Here is a 22,430-nt window from a genome sequence, read left to right as displayed (position 1 = left end):
AGAAAAGGACATAAGAGAACTATTTATGTCTTAACTTTTAGCTTGTAAAGTATTTACTAATCCAAAGGAACGGTAGCCCAAAAGGGCTGTTAGTCTCAAAACGGCATTTTGTTGCGTTTTACTATAAACGGCGAATTATGTTTTAAATTGTTGACACCAAATATTATCGCCCTGTATTGTATTTAAAGAAATTAAATAATGAAAAATATGCATGAATGTAGGTATGCTTGGCGCACTGTGAAAAAAGGACGGTACATAGAACCATAAAATTTTGAATAACGTGATCCTCCACCCGAAATGGGCACCAGGACGTCCGACGTTTGAATTTCGGATTTGTTTTATTATCTGTTTCATGTTTTGTAAAATTTACAAATTTTTGATTAAAAAACTCAACAATTTCAAAGCAAAAAATGGCAAAAATGTACGGAGAAACAGTTTTATCTCGTGACTCTGTATCAGAAACTCTACATATTTCGTGAAATTACGGTTATATTGAATTTTATGTGGTTTAAGTGCGAAAAAATTATATTTAATAAATAAAGGTAACACACAAACACAAAAAAATGCTCCTTTGGGCGTAATATAAAATCTGAAAGCTTTTAGATTTTTTCTATTAATTGTTTTTATTTTATCTAACCAGTTATTTTATGTTCCTTTACTGTCATTCTCCTTTTCCGTTTTCCTACCAGAATGCTAATTTTAAATTCGCGCGAATTCAGATGAGGTAGAAAGATATAGTATTTAATGGTAGGTTTCAGAGTATTTAGACAAAGCGTGTTACGCCTGCTGAAGACCACGTTACTAGTTGAAATTCCAAGATAGCAGGCTGTATTCGGCGTTGCTTTATTCTTGTGAATAGTGCTTGTCACACGGGAATGGGTTTGAGTCAACTTGCACGTTATTCATTTCTATGTTATGGCATAAATGTTGGCTGGTTTTGTTAGCACAAAGACTGCCTTCTCTTTTATTGAGCTCTTACTGGAGCTCTTAATAAAAGAGTTTTATACACCCATCTTACATTATCTGGTTTCTTGCTTTACATAGCGATAAGTCACTTAGATCCCTATAGAGTCTCGATTCATGTATGCTTCCTAAGAAGATGAGACTCTACGAGTTAAACACTATTTTTTACATCGTCGATGTATTAATCTTATATATTCAGGATCCAGTCACTGTGCAGATTGATAGTCTTCACTGATATTTATGAAGTTACCTCGTTGGAAAATACTTCAAATTTAAATCCTTTACTTAATGTGATAGTGAATGAAACAATATCCGAAAATTAAATTTAAAATTTTGTTATAAATTATATTGTATTCAGAAATTGTTATTAGTCTGAATGCTTGAAATCTTTTCTCTTCTAGAACTCTAAGAAAGCATTGCAAGTCCATATTACGCATTCTCTTACACTTTAATTTATCTAGACCATGGATTCCCAACGGTGTTGGTTTAGAATCGACCACGATGTCGATGAAATTTTTAAAGAGGGTCTATAATGTTCAAAGGGACAAGTGTAGGTCGATACTGAACATGCTCCTCCAACCGATAGGCGTAATCAAGATCTCATTGATTACAAAAAGTGTTAATTAAATTGATAAGTATTTATTTGTTAAAAGAACGGTATATTAAGATTATCCTCAATTTTGTTGGAAAACTGATTTATTAATATCGATATTGAATCGAAAAGAATCCATTATTTAAAAAAAAACATAATGCGAGTTTTGGTTAGTGGGCAGTACTTCCCCAAAAGCTATATTATTATATACAAGCCACTCGTAAAATTTAAAAGATTTTAATGTTCGCTTCCAGGACATAGAAGACTTAATGTGTCAGCATGTTTCATGAAACCGCTGAAATGCAACAATTTGATCTTGACATTAAAACGCTAGAAAAGCTGATTGCACTGAAGGGAGATGTTCAAGCTGAAGCCTTAATCAAAACACATGGTTACGCTGAGTTTTAGAATTTAAATGTCATGAGACAGAAATATCCCCAAACAGAAGTTGCTAACGACCTAACATTATTGACTTTTCGTTCTTTTAATCTTAAGTCATTTATCTCCAAGTATTTGTATTATAAATACGTTGTATGCTGTATATTATAAAGCAAAATGTAAGAGTTGTATAAATGTAGGAACCAGTTCTTTTAAAAAAGGTCTACACAAGAAAAAGGCTTTTGGGAATCCCAGATCAAGAAAGAAAACTTTGCCTTACCTCGTTGACAAAATAATAAAATTACTAAAAATGTACATGTTTATATGTATGTATATGACATATGTCTATATGTATGTATGTAAAATAATATGCTATTATGAGAATAGTTATTTAAAATATGAGCTTAAATAACACATACTTTAAATTTTTTATGATGCTTAAGTATTCCTCAAAGAAACAAATATTTCTGTGTTTTATCGTGCTAAACCGCTTAAACTCTATAAAGTCAGTGTTTCTCACAGAATGTCTCAAAAGGTCGTTGCCAAACTTAACATGCTGGTATGTCATATCGTGAGAAATAAGATTTACATAGGAACTTGTACCCAAAAATGCGAACGGCCGTTGCTACAGGGCAATGCTCGCAAGCTTATTGGGAGTGTGGGAAACGTGATCATATCAGGCGAGGACGTTGCAGAAGAAAGATGAATCGTTTTACTAACTCAAAATTGGGTGTGCATTATGTTTATGGTACCGCAGATGGAAAGGGACGAGCCGCGATACGAATGTACCTTCCCAAATAGACTTCAGCCAAATCGTGCTTGGTGTAGACAATTGCATCGCAGATTCCGTCAGGCAGTAGCTTTCCAAGTGAGTAGCCTCATCGAGAACGCACTACACACACACCTGTCGTAGAGGAAACTATGCTACGAGAATTTGAGACGAACCGGCAGAAAAGTCTCCGAGTAACCGAACGTATTTTGCATGTACTTGTTTCATAGTTATGCGCATTCTGCAGGAGCACACCACCCCTGTCACGTCCAAACAGTACTAGCATTATGCGATGATGGTTTTCCCCAACGCTTTCCATTCGCAAGCTGGTATTTGCACAAGCGGGGCGCACAGCCGGATTTTCAATTGTGGACTTTGCTTTCCAGTGAAGCCGCTTTTACACGAGGCAGTATCCTGAACTGACGGTATCCTACGCAGCATATGTGGGCGCATGGAGACCCAAGGTACATTACCTGCCACCTCAACGCCTCTGCGAGGAAACCTATTGCACCTTTTCTAACAACGTGTTGCCGTATCTGATGTTTCACGTTCAGCTACACACAGCATGATGGTTCCATCATGATAGAACTCTTACAGATTTTAGCAGCACTGTACAGGAATACCTCGATAGGGCATATACTGATCTCTGGACTTGCAGAGGCGGACCAGTCATATGGCGAAGCCGATCGTCCGACCTGACTCCCCTGGATTTCTACTGTGAGGACACATGAGGTTCACGGTTTACGAGACGACAGTAACATCGACATGGATCTTCTCGCCAGGATCGTGGAAGCGGCGGCACGTGTCCGTGACACACCTGCCCGTTATGAACGGGTCCGTGAATCCATGTGTCGACGTTGTGAAGCATTTATTGTGGCGAATGGAAGGAATTTTGAGCATCTTACGTGATATAAATGTGTTTTTTAATTGAAAGTCTTTTAATAACACCTCTTTCGAGTTCTTTTCTCTCTTCCCTTCTACGCCTGCAAGCATTGCCCTCTAGCGGTCGCCGTTTGCATTTTCCGACACAAGCTCCTGTGAAAATCTTATTTTGCATAGTTTGACAGACCAACATGTTACGTTTGGCAACGACCTTTTGAGATACCCTGTCGAAATCAATTCGCTTAATAGTAAATTTAGTTAGTCATTAATTTTGAAATATCAGAATCATCTTAAATTTTTAATTATGTAATCCCATTAAAAAACGATTTCTCTGCTATAATGTGTAAAGATTTCTAGTTAAATTAGTCATCACCGAAATTGCATAAAATTTTAAAATTAAACCAAATAAAGTAATCAATGTCCGTACAGCTAAACCACAGCTAAGCCTAGTTCGTACCAGATTCGAATACCGACAACACGAAATGGTTAATCGCATGGATTTTTAAAGGTTTTCCCGTTGCGTAACATTAATAAGAACTAGTTTCTGTTAATCCATAGAAATTAATCCATGAAGTCAATCCTCAATTTAGACATCATAAATTTCATTTTTGTTTTAGTTACATAAAATTCTTTCAATATCACCCTTGAAAAAATTTGAAATATTGATTAGTTACTCCACATCGTGTGAATGGTCTCAGAATCAATTTGATACTTTTCCGTGTAACATTTTAAAACTGCTAGTGTGCACTATAGACCGATGTTAGTTCGCAGAGAAAATGTTTTTCCTTAAAAAACAAGCTTGCTCATTTATCATTTAAATCTTGAAGTAGAATTCTTGCTAAAATATTAAAGTTTTCTTTATGTTTTCTATGTTTCTATGCAACTTTTTTTTTAAATTCCATTTTCTTTAAGGAATAAGAAACAGGATTCTTTTTCCGATCACTTACGAATTTTACTTTTTTTATATTAAAAGGTTAGTAGAGACATTAAGTTATTTCGAAGCAGGAGTCATGAAAAATGAGCAATGCGAATCGAACCTCTCGAATACGCGCCGAGCGTGCTGACCATTACACCACGAAGGCATGCTAAGAAGGCAGGAGAAATACCTTATAGGTTAATCATGAAGTGAATCCTGAAATACTCCATGGACACCTGCCACTGTAGGTTTAATGCATACTACCCTGAAAATCAAATCAAATAGAAGAAAAATGAAGGAAGTAGTGATTAAAAAGAAAATTAATCTTATTTCTTTTAAACCCTCTGTAGCACTGTAGTCAAAAGAGCAAAATCTCAAACAGAAAGAAAATCTCAAACAGAGAGAAATCTCAAACAGAAAGGCTATATTGCTAAGATTGGTTTAAAAGGCTAGTAAATTTAAGGCAATGGAATAAACGTGACTATTTTTTTAAATGAAATTTCTTTTTATTTCAGGAGAGTTGTTGCAACGTTCTCCTATTGAAACCCTGGTAGATGGAGAAGGAATGGAAGCGCCAACTCTGGTAGGTGAGTATTTTGGCAATTTGAAAACTTATTCTAAATCACAATTCATTTACATTACTATTCTAAAACACAGCTAAATAAAATTTGTAATTTTTAATCTTATTGAAACATATTCAGATTCTTAATCATATGGAAACATATTTGAGTTCATGCTTAAAGTAAATTAAGTGCGATTTTTTTCTTCCCTGATAAACTTCTACCAAATATATTTCGAGTACATTACTTCATAAAAACTTTCGCAACGTCCTGAATTTTCTCTGTAATCCAGTATATGTTTAAGTATTAGTTATTAACCATATTTTTGAGTAATTCATTAAAACGGTAATCCTGCTTACATTTCTGCCCACAAATCTTCAGACAGTAACTATGACGCTTTTTAAATTACTAATTTTTTTTACTTACTGTTTGAATTTTGACTCTGTTTTAATTCAATTTTCTTTTCTATCTTATTTGATTTATAAATTGTGTTACTAGTATATCGATAAGCTGAGCTTTATTAGAAGCATATAAATAATCTGCTACAAATGTAAACATTTTACAACAAATGCGACATCTGAACTAATTTCCTTCAGTAAGATTTAATACGATTTCAAATTAATGGTTAGATTATTTAATTTAATTATGGCAAACCATAATAGGTATATTTACTTAAAGATAGGAATGCCTGCGAGAAGATTTGCTAAAGGAAATTGGCTTGCATTTATTTGTGCATAGGAAAAACCCACGAAAACGCTGATGCTATCAGACCGTATGGCAACAATCTGTATTCAAGTTTGCACTGTCATTGTTCAGTAGTCTCATCAACTCAAAACCTTACCAGTGATCGAGTAATTAAAACCCCTTAACTCCGATTATTCGACCTGGGTTAAGGCCAGGCAAACGGGCTGGCTTCGTAGTTCACTTTCGTGGTTTTCCCCATGTGAGCTAAATATGAGCTAATTTCTCTTCGAAAATCCTTCACCAAAACATTCCTCTTCTTTTAAGCAAAAGCCCTCGTGCGCTTTGTCATATTCAAATAACTCAACTTAACATTAACCACTCATCCATTGGTCTGTTTAGAGTCTACCAGTGTACGAGATTTAAATGCTTCACGTAGAGTTTGTTTCTAGAAATGGTGTCTTATATTTTTTAATAAATAACATATTGTATTTTGTGATAGTTCTTATTTATGCACTTTTAATTAAAATAACCTCAGTTGTTACAAACTAAAGTAACATTAACTGCAGCTAAACGTAATATAGTTGAGTCAACAACGTTAAATAAAGATGCATAACTTTTGACATATCTTACATAATTCTAAAGCAGCCTAGACGGGATAGTGACTCTGACTGCCGTACCGAAAGGCCCGAGTTCGAATCCCCCAGAAGGCATGGATGTAATGTGTCCGTCCCTTCATAGGAGGCAACTATGACCCACCTATTAGGTGCCCCCATAATAAAGAGACCATCGCTTCCAGCCTAATTAGTAGCCAACGCCTATTAACGCCAGAGCCCGCCATTGGGGAAAAAATCCAATCCTAAGAAAGAAAATCAACATTTCGTTCAATTAACAGCAACTTCATTTACTATCGAAACAGTAGTTTTGCACATCGAGCAGTAAAACGTTATTAAATCTGATGACATTTTGAAGCTAAAATGATTGTGGGAATAGCGACAACAAAGCGAGGAAACATTTCAAACAAAAACATTGAAGGGCATTTTGAAAAGGTAAAAATAAATTGCGAAATAATTTTGCAATTTTGAAATCATTTTATTTTTATAATATATTTTTTAATTTCAGTGTGAGATAAACCACTCGTACTGAAATGTATCTAAAACAATACGCACATCCTTCTTAGATGGAAGGATTTTTCCTTTCTTCTTCCACCTATGTCGTCCAAGTGGTTAAGTTCTTTCTTTATCAGCGTTATGATCCTCTAGTAACTTCGCCATGTCTTGAAGGCTAATTTCCTAGCCGACAGTATTTCTTCAAAGATAACCACAGGTAACAAAAGCAAGTCTTAAGGGTAAAAAACATTTAAGTCCTAATATTCTCAAAGCTCAAAGTCCCTGCCTGTAACCCAATTTGACTATAATTTCATCCAGATCGAACTCATGATCCTGTACGTCAAGAATTTGACTGCCAGGTTTTGTTAAGGAGAGTTAAGCAACTTAAAATATTAAAATTATTTTTAATGTGGCGTAGGTTATCTCAAAATACCTTTGAAAAACCATAAATTGCTGACTTGTATGTTCGTAACTAGAGACACCTTTCTTCATCCAAAACACTTTTTGTTCATGAATCGAATTGTTCACGATGTGAGGCGTTCGTGAAATGAGAAAATAATGCTGTACTGAGAAAATAATGATACCCACAGTATTAGAAAGGAAACACAAATAAACAAAATATCATACTATAATGCAATTACCCTCAAAAAATTAAATAAAACTCAAAGAATGATGATACAGAAACGATTTTAAACTGAAATATTTACATTTTCCGCTTCCTGTAATTCTCCGAATCGATTATCATTTCCTGTTGTTTTCTCTTTTATCCCCAGAAATAACCTTCCATTACAAACTTTAAGCTTAAAACTGAATTCTCAGATAAATATTAAGAAAAATGAAAGCAAATGCTGCGAGGGTCATACAAACGATAAACGTATCTTTATAAATGGTTGTTTCAAATTGCACCACGTCCCAATAAGCAATTTATTTAAGTACCTTTTAATCTCAGACAATGTCTCGCAGTTTTTATCGCCGAAACTACAAACTAATTCCTTTCTATTAAAAGAGGAAAATAACTCGCCGTATTATATTTCATATCAACTTAAATGGTCTGAAACATTTTGCGGAATGTGTATATAGCTTAGTGTGGTAAAGTGCTGAGCAATTTTCATTTTATTTTATTGCCATATTTCAGCAATTCACATTTTTTCGGCTGCACATTAAAGATTATTTTATATCGCTCGCAATTACATATTTTTCCGCTGTAATCTTAAATGCGCATTTCCAGCTGAGTTTATTTTTCTAAACGTTATATCATAGTTGAGAGTTATTCATACATTTTTCTAGTAAACTCTCACGTTTTGGTCTAATAATCTCTGAAGACTATTATTTTGAAGCTTAAAATAAAAGAGTATTAATTAAAAGTATTTTTTATCAAATATAAGCTATAGTTTTCATTACCTGTTACACAATATAATGTTTAAAATCTTTTACATTTATCTGGAAAGTGTAAAAAACTTATGTTCATCCACTAACTGAATAATTACATATTATGATCCCCATTTTCGAATTAGAGGTTTCCTGAGTAATTTGCGTGAGGAAAGATTATATAAAACAGTTTATAATTAATATAATATATTGTAAATCCAAATTATTGACTATAATTTATCATTTATTATATTGTCTCAAAAATAACACATCTCTGTATCTATGATAACCTGCATTTTTGCAGAACGTTTTCATGAGGAACAAAACCTTGCATATAAAACTACTACAAAGCCCGGTGGTCATACGAAATGACCGCTGTTCTCGATATTATAAATTGTAATTAAAATTATTTGTGCAAAGGTTGTAGAGTCATTAGGAATTTTTCGGAAGCCAGAGAGATGAAAAAGAAGCAACCGCCGTCGCCGGGAATCGAACCACGGACCTCTGGAAGACCGGCTCAGTGTGCAGAATCACTACACCACGAAGGCTCGTTAGGAAAGTGGGAGAAATACCTTATAAGGTGTCTGCTAATTCAAATTGAATTACTCAGGGCAGGCGGCGAGGAGGCCCCTTTGCTTACTGCCCCACGGGGTTTCCCCCTTCTACTTGCTGACTTGCTTAAAGTAGAGTGCAATGAAGGAAACCACTGGTGATACATTTCTTAAGAGCCACCACTAGCTCAATAAAAAAAAGGTGATTTAAATAATAAAATGTCAATTCACATGTCAAAGATCTCTTTGTACACATTTCTTGTGTAGATCTTTTTAAGCTCGACTTGCAGAGGACCATCCATTATTTTTAATTTTACGTCCGTTCTTTCACGAACTCTTCAAATGGCAACATAAAGTTGACCTTGTCCAAATTCAGGTTCAGGTAAAAAATGCCAACACGCTTAAGCGTTTGGCCCTGAGACTTATATATGGTCATAGCAAAGGCAAGTTTTACAGGAAATTGTCTACGTCTTAATTGAAACGGCAACCCTGTGCCTTGGCAACTTCACCCCATTGGCTAGTACAGTTACGCAAGCAACCAATAAACTATCGGCGACAAACACATACTTAGGCTGCATATAATAAAGATATTTATTTATTTCATTTTATTTGTTTTTTCATCGTTGTCGGTTTTTGCCGGTTGCATATTTCCGAATTATATTATATTATATATAGATGTTAAATTTATTTATTAAATGTTAAACGATTTTTCTTATTACTCTTATTCATGACACCAAAGCGAATCATTGAACTAAAAGAATGACACGCCAAGTAAAACAAAGTGTAAGAAAAACTATGTTATTCTCGTAAATCTACTTTAATCAACAATACTTTCTTTACATTCACCAAAATGAAAGAAAGAATAACTCAGAAAGGTTTTCATGGAATCGATGTTGTCTGGAGAATAGGCGAACTTTGGTAAATAATGTTTTCGTACGATGGTTGTTTTCATTGTTTTACTCGGACTCTAAAGAATGCTTAGAATGCTCATCGAACCTGAATCCTTAAGCTTTTGGCGATAAGCAGTAGAAATACGAACATTATCCTTAAATTTGTAGAAGCATATTTCAGAAGGTAACACAGAGCCTTCTTTTTCATTTGTAGGAGTGAAAATGATGAAACTGCAGAATGTGAGAATAAAAGAGAAACATGCAAGAATTTCCTAGTAACAATAAAAAAGGAAACTGTTATGCTAGTTAGAACAGTCCAACTCCATGTCTCGAACGAAAAATCATGGAAAAGCATACAAAAAAAGATTATTGAAAACTAACTTTAGTAGAGGGGTTAAAATGGAATCATTAGCCAGAAACAAAAGAAGTTTGAAGATCCGAAACGTTTCCATTAACTCTAATTCAGCAGCAAAGGATATTTTTGAATAATTTAAGCTTCAGCAGAAAAGAAATTTATGAATGTTTGACCAACAGTAGTGAACAACAGAAAATTTAAGAATTTGTGCCAAAAAAAAACACCGCTTTTCTTCACGTATTTTTTCTCTTTTATATACACTAATTTTACAATTTATTCTACAGAAACTGAAATCGAAAATTATGCAAATAATCAATATTTGAAGGATGCGATTACAGTAAAAACATAGCAAATGAATAGTCATGGATAAACTATACGTAACTATCACAATATTATATCTTTAAAAGAAACTTACGTTCCAATAAGAATTTATAGTGATATTAACAATAAGGTATGTAAAACATTTCAAGGCTGTCCTTGTTTAACCAACGTACATTAAACGATAGTGGCAGAAAATATTCGTTTTCGTTATTTACACTCCCGCAGCAAAAAGATGAATGTTCTATTTAACCTAAAAACTGAGTCTTGTAAATTTACTGATGTCATGTCTCTTTCTTTTACTAAATATGAGTTATTTTAATAGTTAGTTCGTCGGCGTATTCTCTTTTGTTACAAAACCGTCTCTGACCTGTACGATTTACTAAAGCGATATCGATAGGTAACAGTAATTTTGTAGTTTTTTTGCATCCGTCAATGAGCAACCATAATTATATCTTTAAACGAAATCTACATTTCGGTAAGAATACATAGTATTACATTCCAATACGAATTATACGTATAAACTGCAAGAATACTTGAAGATGCCTTCCGTACTTCCTGTAATCATTTTTTGTGAACAGCTATGAGAGATTTTACTTTAAATAATCATAATACATGTTATGTTTATCCCTATGTCATTGCCATTTTGAAATAAGTAAATCGCTATCCATCGCAATTCTAAAACATTTGCAGCAAAAAGAATAAAATAATAACTGTAAACAGCATTTAATTATAACACCTTTCGCTTTTATGTCGGCGGATTTCAATAATAATGAAGATCTTTCCATGATGTCTTATATTAGATCTTAGTCTATTAATATCACCGTAACAGGGCAGTACAAGTGATCTTTCCAGCGTTCATTTCCATCTTCTTTACTAGCTATGCAATGCAATACGAAGATTGATTTCCCGTTACTTTCTTTTACCGTCTTGACAGATGTCAAGTTTTATAAAAGTAGTCTGAAAGAAAATCAGATCCAAAGTCTTTTTTTACCTTATCAACATTCCTATGTCAGTAAATGAGGAATTCTTTGAAGACGTTTATTGCTTTGTCAACTGACATTTAAATGCGTCTTTTTTTAGTTTTAAAAAATAGGAAAGTTATATTTAATTGCGGAGAAATGTGTTACGGTTCTTCTTTCGTTCAAATTCCATTGCAAATATTTCAGGAATTTTTCACTTAAGCTGATACATTTGATTTAAGTAATTTTATCTATTCTGATCTTAAGATTGATTAGTATTTGAATTACTTTAAAATTTCTCTAAAAGGCTTCCCTTTTAGTTAAATTTCGTTGGAAGTTTTCGTTTTTGTCATCGAACATTATGTCTCTCAAGTCTCTAAACTTTCTCTCTAAACTAACCGTTTTTAGAGCTTTTGGCGATAAGCAGTAGAAATACGAACATTATCCTTAGGTCTCTAAACTTTTTATTGTAGATTTCTAAAAATATTCAGAAGGCAGTTTAATTTTGGTTATCAATTTTTTGTATTCTTTTGCTCATGATCTTTTTTGCAATAATCAGTTTATGTTTACGTGATCCAGCAATCATAGTAACAGTCCCGTTCACAAACATAGCCTAAAGGATATATATACACGTAATATTTGTACGCCTGAATCTTTCAACCTCAAGGAAATAACTTCTTATACATTAAAGTCTGTTTATAATTAATAAAAATCTTAAATGAAATATTGCCATTTTAAAATCTTCAATTCGAAACTTTCCCTGTCTATAGTAGAGGGTGTCCCACTCGAAAGGGGCCCTGGAAAAAGGTGTGAACAAAGACTTTATAACAGAGGACATTATAACATATCTAGTGAATTTCGTTACAGCTAATTCAAACCGATTTTACAGAAATCTAATGGTTCTCTTATTCCTGAAGAAATATGCGGTCCTGCGTTTCTTTAGCCGGATACAAGCGGTATTTCTTTGGATTTTGTGCATGCTATCCATTCTGAAATTTCTGCGTAATCACTGTCACTTTCACATTTACTATCTATTACCTTGGTGTTTCGCCTTCTTATAGGCATATTAAAGATTAAAGACTGGCAGTTATTTTATACACTTATTTTATACTATAGTTATTTTATACGTTGTTGAATACACTCATGAAACCATATTACCCTAACCAAACTTGAATAAACTTCGTTACCTCTCAAATTAATGCGTCAAACCGAATGGCGATCGAGAGACAGCTCCCGAGTTATCGCATGAAACCAAGTGGTGACCGAGAGTCATCTGTCGAGTGCAAAAGGTTAACACTCAGCTGATTAGAATACTATTATTTTAATTACTATTGCTTAATTTACATTTAAAAATTTAAAGAAGGTACTATTTTAATATTATTTATCAACTAAAGTAGATGATAACATATTTAAAAGTCATTAAATGGTCTTTATTGAATACTATTTAAGATTTAAATCCCATATTAAACACCAGCATGTTGATAGTATTAATTAATGGAGAAACAATATCATAACTCTAATAATGTCTTCTAGAGCTATAACTATTATTAGAACTGTTCAATTATCATCATTAATCTCCTCTTCCAGAGCGAGACTGATCTTGTGCCTAACAAATGACTTGCTTTGATCTGACTGACCTCTTACAACAGACAGGTTTTAGCACAGAGTGTTCTTATTTACATTACATAATTTACTTCTGTAGAGGAATGAAAAATAACTATAACGTATCCTTACAATTTTATGGCTAGTTCTTCTTGAATAATCTACGTTACAATGACAATAGCAATTATAGTATTTTCTCTCTGCATTCGTAAAATGTAATTACATATTTAAGTAACTAATGTATCTTAATACTTGTGTTGCAAAAGAAGAAATATCAAAGCATAAATATGAGTATACAAGCTGTAGAGTTGCGCGCCTCCAACTTGCACGCAACCAAGGGGTGACTGTTGAAACTGGAAAAAAGACAGAGTCTTTCTAAGGGTTTAAGTCCCTTTTTATTCAACGTAATAAATTACAAGTGCGTGCTCTTGACGCTCAGAAACTGCGCCAACTCGGCGGTAAAATAAAAATAAGAACCTGAAAAGAAAATAATAACAAGGTTCTAACTACGAGGCTCTCTAAAAGTAACTAACCTCACCGCGTTTTACAATACCGCTGCTAATTCAGCAAACTTTGAATATCATGTTGAACGATTAACAATTCTCCGAGGCAAGCACACAGGCCGAAACGCGGGGTTCTTCAATTTCTGGCTTACTACCTCCGCGCTCGTGAAGTAAGAACAGCACACCTCGAACTCGTTTCCTTTCTATTTAACTCAGAATACTTCCGCTGATAATTTGAATCCTTGCGCGTTCTACTAAACTTTACATACTCTGGCATTGGCAGTTCCAGCGAAAAGTAAGGCTTGACAGGAAAGGTAGTTTAAACTTAAAATAAATGTTAGTTAAAATAAATATAAACCCTACAAAGCAATAACAATAATCACAAATTTGATTATGTACGAGATGAGGAAATGTCCTTATAATCTCTGGTTCTATGTGATTACGTAGTTGCTTCGGCGGCAAAAGACGGATGCTCTGTAAGCTTGCTAAAAAAATTACAAATGAAAGTTTTCAAACACAGTTTTTTAATTTCGTGTTCTCTTATCCAGAAAAACTATATTCTTTTAATTATAGAACTTTTTAATCTTTACTTTTATAATATATCTGTAAATTATGTTATAAATATTTAATCATGGTCTAAAAATAGAAATATGTGTTTACGTGACTCTTTTAGAATGTCCCATATGAGTTTTTTAATATTTAATGAAGTTAAGAAATGCCATGATAAAAACCTATTTAGATTAAAAATATTTAGATGGATATTAATAATATCTCACATTTAACATGATATACGATTATGATGCCTTTGAGTAATGATATGAGTTGTACAAAGTTTCTTCATGCTGAAAATCAAGTTGTCAAGAATGAATGAATTATAGTTCTTGCGGATGTGCAGACCTAAGCCTCTGCTGCTGTCTGGGACGAGCGTGATATTAGAAATCCATCATAGCGGAATATCTTAGTTATATTTCAAGAAATCTCAGTTATATTAATTCAGTAAGCAATCTGTATAGATAGATATGATAGTATCTTTCTCCAAGTGCTTAACTATATACTTAGTTATGTGTATGTATATATATATATATGTGTGTGTGTGTGTGTGTGGTTGAACAGAAAAAAAAAGCATTTGACGGTCGAAATGCATTGAATACATTAGAACATGAATCCTGAATCCTTTTAAGTTTTCTGTTTGACCGAATGGTTTCCTTTTTCTTTAGTGGGTTATTTGCTTAGAATCTGTTTTTCACTTCAGTATTAGCATTCTAAAAAATGTTATTTTTCAGGCTTCACTTATTTATTCCAATGAAACACATCTTATCTTTGTATATTTTTTAGCATATTTATTTTATTCTAATGATTGCATAACAATTACACTTATGTGCCAGTTAGAGTACATTTAAGCATTTTAACAATAATAAAACGCATTTTAACAAGCATTTAACAAGAATTTTAATAATAACGTTTCTTCTTATAAGCTATTTTATGTTAATTAATCCATTTTTACTTCTTCGTACGAAGTAAAGGAAGTACTATAATCGCGAAAATTTTAGCGTATCATATTTCAACGAAAATGTCTCTTTCGACCGCTCTGGAGTCCATCTGAGCGATGGATTTGCATGACAGCTGTATGTATCCACATAACAAAGGACTTGTAAGGTATATCCTAATTTTATAACAGTTACAAGAATGAGTTTTTAGAATCGCATTAAATGCAAATGAGAAGTAGAGTAGTATTTAAGTCAAAGTTCCACTGACTTCGGGAAAGAGAGAGTTAGTATTCGTGAATAGCGCGCTTTTGCTTTTTGGCTACGTCTATCTAACTGTTACTACGCTCGGCCGTATTATGTGGCTTTTGATAACTTCGCTGGTTAGTTTAATATTACAAGCCAACTAGGTTACAGTTGTGTTAGCTTCTGATAAATCTCTTTAGTTAGTTATTAGTTAGTTCTTATTTCTTACATTTTAAGTTAAGCCCAAGTAAAGGCTTTGTTGTAAGCCCTAAGAAAGGGGCAGTCTGTATATTTTTATTTGAAGCACTCTTTTTTTTTTTCAAAATCGATTGTAAATTGCATTTAAAATGGATTTAGAAGAGATTATTTTCGTGACGTCTGTACGTACGTATGTATATATGCATCTCCCGGAAAAACAAATAGCTTCAGAACGTAAAAATTTTGTACATGGGACTGTTATAGCATATAATTGTGTACCTCCCCTTTTGGTTGCAATCGGTTTCATTAAAAGTATATATATATATATAGAGAGAGAGAGAGAGAGAAAGAGAGATACTCAATGTGTTACTCTGCTTGGTGAGCTCAGTTTTTCCATTCTTGTATGTTGGTCTATTTTTGTAAATTGTGCATTTTTTGCTTGAAAAGGGATTGAAATATGTTGTTCTTATGTTCTGGCTAAGATTTTTATGGCTTTAGTTAATCATTAGTTGTATCAATAATGCAGCTGTAGAATTATCAACAACTTAAGTTGTCTAAATGCTACTAAACCTAACGTAGCCTCAATTTGTTAACATTTCACATTCTTTAGTAGAATACTGAAATAAATAAGTTTTTGCACCTTCAGTATCTTTTTTCCGAGCGGGACCAGAACTTTCAGTTTTGTCTGCTTTCTTGCCCGCTGGCCGAATTTCTTGTTTTTGCTTAGAAACTCTAATCTTAGTTGTAAAATATTTTAATTGTATTTGGGGCTCTATGTTTTTCTGTATTTTACAATTTTTAATGAAGTTGTTTTGAGTTTTTATGTATATTTTGCTATGCCGCGAAGTTGGAACTGAATTAATTTAATGAGAAGTATCCTTCCCCTTTTCATTAACCCTCACCAGGATGCAAGTGAGTTAGGACTAGAAAAGATGACGGTTTTGAATATTTTAAACATAGTTCTTTTAGCAGCGATGCCAGGAGATTTGTATTTTTCCATTGTTTAGACTCTTTTTAAGAAGTATTCCAGCATTAACAATTTTGCTAGCCGAAGTTAAATGACGCCTTTGCAAGTTTTGAGTCAATTCTTGGTTAGACAAATTGTGTAGTCCCAGTCTAACGAATCTGTTTTAAATTGTAAATTCAGCATACAGATGGAGCTATTTACAGACGCAGAGAAACTCGCCTGGCAGTCTAGTAGAATTTAAAGGTCTTTTAAATTAGAGTTACACAAGCGAGAACCCTATAATCTTACCCACATCTCTTTAACTCTTCTTTAGGCTTCACTGTTTATTCAGATGAAACAAAGGCTATAAATGGATTACCTTGATAACCCACTAATTTTGTTCTCTTACAAAATAATTATAGATACTATACACAAATTGTAATGGGTTATATTTTAACACGATACTTTACATGCGTCTTTATAGACTTTTGTCAGTTACGTTTTACAGTGTTTTGAACTTTCTGGACCCTTATTGCTGCATATGAAAAAAAGAATAGTGTATTTTAAATTACGGTTTATACTATATCAACTCTGATATATAATGCTTCTGAAATTACTTAAGTTATTACTTTAGAAGACATTTTTCAGCATGTTATTTATACTTTTAGCTTTCGATACATCTTTAATTTTTCTTTTTATTATCTTCAATTAAGCAACTTATTACATTTTAGTTAATAACTTAAAAATGAACTTTTTTTCCGCAGATCGATTTCAAAATTAATTTAGAAAGGGTCTTTATTAAGCAAGGAACATAAACCGAATTTGTTTAGAGGCTTTACAATATTTCGCACATTAACGTCTTCATTATATTATTCCTGCAAAGGGATCTCTTCTTAAACTCCTTAAATTAGGTAAAAGCTTTGCCCTTCAGCTTAGCCTAATACATTTTTGGGGGGGAGAAAATATTAATTTGTTTTTCCAGTGCATAGGTATATAACGTCTTCATTATATTATTCCTGCAAAGGGATCTCTTCTTAAACTCCTTAAATTAGGTAAAAGCTTTGCCCTTCAGCTTAGCCTAATACATTTTTGGGGGGGAGAAAATATTAATTTGTTTTTCCAGTGCATAGGTATATAACGTCTTCATTATATTATTCCTGCAAAGGGATCTCTTCTTAAACTCCTTAAATTAGGTAAAAGCTTTGCCCTTCAGCTTAGCCTAATACATTTTTGGGGGGGGAGAAAATATTAATTTGTTTTTCCAGTGCATAGGTATATAACGTCTTCATTATATTATTCCTGCAAAGGGATCTCTTCTTAAACTCCTTAAATTAGGTAAAAGCTTTGCCCTTCAGCTTAGCCTAATACATTTTTGGGGGGGAGAAAATATTAATTTGTTTTTCCAGTGCGTAGGTATATAACGTCTTCATTATATTATTCCTGCAAAGGGATCTCTTCTTAAACTCCTTAAATTAGGTAAAAGCTTTGCCCTTCAGCTTAGCCTAATACATTTTTGGGGGGGAGAAAATATTAATTTGTTTTTCCAGTGCATAGGTATATAACGTCTTCATTATATTATTCCTGCAAAGGGATCTCTTCTTAAACTCCTTAAATTAGGTAAAAGCTTTGCCCTTCAGCTTAGCCTAATACATTTTTGGGGGGGAGAAAATATTAATTTGTTTTTCCAGTGCGTAGGTATATAACGTCTTCATTATATTATTCCTGCAAAGGGATCTCTTCTTAAACTCCTTAAATTAGGTAAAAGCTTTGCCCTTCAGCTTAGCCTAATACATTTTTGGGGGGGAGAAAATATTAATTTGTTTTTCCAGTGCATAGGTATATAACGTCTTCATTATATTATTCCTGCAAAGGGATCTCTTCTTAAACTCCTTAAATTAGGTAAAAGCTTTGCCCTTCAGCTTAGCCTAATACATTTTTGGGGGGGAGAAAATATTAATTTGTTTTTCCAGTGCATAGGTATATAACGTCTTCATTATATTATTCCTGCAAAGGGATCTCTTCTTAAACTCCTTAAATTAGGTAAAAGCTTTGCCCTTCAGCTTAGCCTAATACATTTTTGGGGGGGGAGAAAATATTAATTTGTTTTTCCAGTGCATAGGTATATAACGTCTTCATTATATTATTCCTGCAAAGGGATCTCTTCTTAAACTCCTTAAATTAGGTAAAAGCTTTGCCCTTCAGCTTAGCCTAATACATTTTTGGGGGGGAGAAAATATTAATTTGTTTTTCCAGTGCATAGGTATATAACGTCTTCATTATATTATTCCTGCAAAGGGATCTCTTCTTAAACTCCTTAAATTAGGTAAAAGCTTTGCCCTTCAGCTTAGCCTAATACATTTTTGGGGGGGAGAAAATATTAATTTGTTTTTCCAGTGCGTAGGTATATAACGTCTTCATTATATTATTCCTGCAAAGGGATCTCTTCTTAAACTCCTTAAATTAGGTAAAAGCTTTGCCCTTCAGCTTAGCCTAATACATTTTTGGGGGGGAGAAAATATTAATTTGTTTTTCCAGTGCATAGGTATATAACGTCTTCATTATATTATTCCTGCAAAGGGATCTCTTCTTAAACTCCTTAAATTAGGTAAAAGCTTTGCCCTTCAGCTTAGCCTAATACATTTTTGGGGGGGGAGAAAATATTAATTTGTTTTTCCAGTGCATAGGTATATAACGTCTTCATTATATTATTCCTGCAAAGGGATCTCTTCTTAAACTCCTTAAATTAGGTAAAAGCTTTGCCCTTCAGCTTAGCCTAATACATTTTTGGGGGGGAGAAAATATTAATTTGTTTTTCCAGTGCATAGGTATATAACGTCTTCATTATATTATTCCTGCAAAGGGATCTCTTCTTAAACTCCTTAAATTAGGTAAAAGCTTTGCCCTTCAGCTTAGCCTAATACATTTTTGGGGGGGAGAAAATATTAATTTGTTTTTCCAGTGCATAGGTATATAACGTCTTCATTATATTATTCCTGCAAAGGGATCTCTTCTTAAACTCCTTAAATTAGGTAAAAGCTTTGCCCTTCAGCTTAGCCTAATACATTTTTGGGGGGGGAGAAAATATTAATTTGTTTTTCCAGTGCATAGGTATATAACGTCTTCATTATATTATTCCTGCAAAGGGATCTCTTCTTAAACTCCTTAAATTAGGTAAAAGCTTTGCCCTTCAGCTTAGCCTAATACATTTTTGGGGGGGAGAAAATATTAATTTGTTTTTCCAGTGCATAGGTATATAACGTCTTCATTATATTATTCCTGCAAAGGGATCTCTTCTTAAACTCCTTAAATTAGGTAAAAGCTTTGCCCTTCAGCTTAGCCTAATACATTTTTGGGGGGGAGAAAATATTAATTTGTTTTTCCAGTGCGTAGGTATATAACGTCTTCATTATATTATTCCTGCAAAGGGATCTCTTCTTAAACTCCTTAAATTAGGTAAAAGCTTTGCCCTTCAGCTTAGCCTAATACATTTTTGGGGGGGAGAAAATATTAATTTGTTTTTCCAGTGCATAGGTATATAACGTCTTCATTATATTATTCCTGCAAAGGGATCTCTTCTTAAACTCCTTAAATTAGGTAAAAGCTTTGCCCTTCAGCTTAGCCTAATACATTTTTGGGGGGGGAGAAAATATTAATTTGTTTTTCCAGTGCATAGGTATATAACGTCTTCATTATATTATTCCTGCAAAGGGATCTCTTCTTAAACTCCTTAAATTAGGTAAAAGCTTTGCCCTTCAGCTTAGCCTAATACATTTTTGGGGGGGGAGAAAATATTAATTTGTTTTTCCAGTGCATAGGTATATAACGTCTTCATTATATTATTCCTGCAAAGGGATCTCTTCTTAAACTCCTTAAATTAGGTAAAAGCTTTGCCCTTCAGCTTAGCCTAATACATTTTTGGGGGGGAGAAAATATTAATTTGTTTTTCCAGTGCATAGGTATATAATGTACACTTTCTATCACTCCCATTTCTTTAAATATAAGGAAAAACATACCGTTAATTAAATATACTTCTTTATATCCCTTATAATTAACAAGAGTTATTATGCGAATTCGTTCAAACAACTTATGAATTCTAAAAATTTGTAATCCTTATGCATATATTCAAATATTAATGCTTTTAATAACTTGCTCTTTACTTTGAGATTAAATTCATGCTTGGAAAAAAAATAAAATTTTAATGTCACCACATAAAATCAATTACAATGCAAAATTAATTAAAATAGTCAACATTTATTTTGAAATTTGAGAGCGAAAACGAAAATGCGTTTTTCATTATACAAATATCACGTGTTTAGGGTTAGTAGGTATATTACTCTGCCCATTGTAAATGAAATTAATTTTACTGAAGGGGATCTACATAAAAGCATCGTTTCTAAAAATAGTAACCAAATTATTTTATTCAGAGAAAACGCATTTTAAACACAAACTAAGTATTCTTGCGTTTCTTTTAATTGTATAAATTTAAATTCATTTTGGCTTAATTATAAATGCTACTCTACCTTTCAGGCTCCTTGATGAATTTCCGCCCCGGTTTTAACTATACTAAAACTCTAAATGAAAGCAACAGAAATAACAATAAATAAAAATTTAACGCAACACCAGCTGGAACTATAATAATAAGCTAACAAATACAAACTGCCTTCTGCGTCTTGTGATAATAACAAACAATACGGAATGCCTCATCCTAGCCCGTAGCTTGGTTAATTTAACAAGCTATCAGTCATTATCTATATATATAAAGAATAAAATCTGTGTGTTTCTCCTTTAATAACTCAGTCACTACTATAGCTATCGTCACCAAATTTTCTACAAATCTTTTCTGGGTCTTGGAAAAGGTCGACGGCCACGTTTTTACCAAAAAAAAATAGCTAAAATCAGAGATATTAATTTAAAACTCGGAATAGCGACAATTTTCGCCTTCCTTTTTCCGTGTGGCAACAGTCTCGCAAGCTGAAGATGGTGTGGTGTATGTGTGGTGTATTTAATTATGGCAAAGCACACTAGGGCTATCTGCCTAAGAGGAGGGATGCCTTTCGTGGAGGACTTTCTAAGGGAAACTGGCTCGTATACACGTTACACATGGGGAAAACCACGAAAACACCCATGCAGCCAGCCCGTTCGCGGGATTCGAACCTCGGACCGAACTACCAGTGTTCAGCGACTTTACCGCTCGGCCGCTGGTGGGCCTGAAGATGAAAATCTGCTTTATTTCGAAAGTTGTTGCCATTGCTCGCTTTCAAATCCTACAGTTTGTTAATAAAATTAGTTTTACGATGAAATAAAAATAGCATTGCCACACATTAAATACATTATTCCCGATTCCAAAAATTCGTAAGAAGCCATTTCGATTATTTCCATCTTCGTACGACTTTAATCAGCCGAAATACCAATTAAAAACTCTAAAAACGCTAATTTTTGCACTCATTTTTCCGAGTGGCAACAGTCTCGCGCGTTAAAGATAAAAATGCTATATTTCGAAAAGTGTTGCTACTGCTCGTTTTCAAATCGTAGTGTTTATTAATCAATAGTTTGTAAGTTTTACAAAATCTATGCATATAAAGAAGAATGTCTGTTTGTGTGTTTGTGGAAAATGTATGACTATGAATCGTATTTTTTGCATCGTTATTAGAGAAGGATTACAGCGATATAATTCTCTCTGTTGTTAGTTGCATTATTCTCTATCTAACCTAACTGGCATCGAGTACTTCCTCTAGTTCAAAATAAACGGTAATCTCATCAGCTGAATAGATATATTTCTCACGCCGAACAGAGCGGAATTTCTTTGCAGTCAGCTAGAATTTGCAAATATATCAACTGAAATATTAAACCTATTTAAAATTTCTCTTATTTGCATTTCGAGTATAGTATACGAAACAGTAGGGTTTAGGGCAGGTTTTAACGTAAGCAAAAGGCTGTTATTTAAAATATACTACAGATAGAATGATAATGTAATCTCAGTTGTTTTTAACTTATGTAAGATATAAAAATTAATTTTATTTAAATCTGCAACTTGGGTTTCTCATAGTTGATTATAAAAATTAGTAAATTAGTTTTTAGTTCTGTAAAATTCATAGTTAAAATAAGCTAAATAAGATCATACTTATTTGTATACCATCTAAATCTGATTTTCGAAACT

The 22,430-nt window shown here is 33.2% G+C and overlaps 1 protein-coding gene across 1 annotated transcript in view; it reads left to right on the top strand.

Moving 5' to 3' along the window:
* The window catches only part of LOC118199568 (uncharacterized), a 753,888-nt gene that overhangs the window by 620,073 nt on the left and 111,385 nt on the right, over positions 1 to 22,430 (top strand). Inside the window, exon 8 of the mRNA XM_085818213.1 lies at positions 5,016 to 5,087. Within this exon, the coding sequence (XP_085674339.1) occupies positions 5,016 to 5,087 (72 nt within the window). The remainder of the gene's footprint in view (positions 1 to 5,015; positions 5,088 to 22,430) is intronic.

Source organism: Stegodyphus dumicola, chromosome 6 (assembly GCF_044657685.1).
Source record: "Stegodyphus dumicola isolate Sdum_Otavi_A_Nest chromosome 6, ASM4465768v1".
Classification (NCBI taxonomy): Eukaryota; Metazoa; Arthropoda; class Arachnida; order Araneae; family Eresidae; genus Stegodyphus; species Stegodyphus dumicola.
The sequence above is the reverse complement of the archived record's forward strand: the minus strand, read 5'-3'. Positions and strand labels throughout refer to the sequence as shown.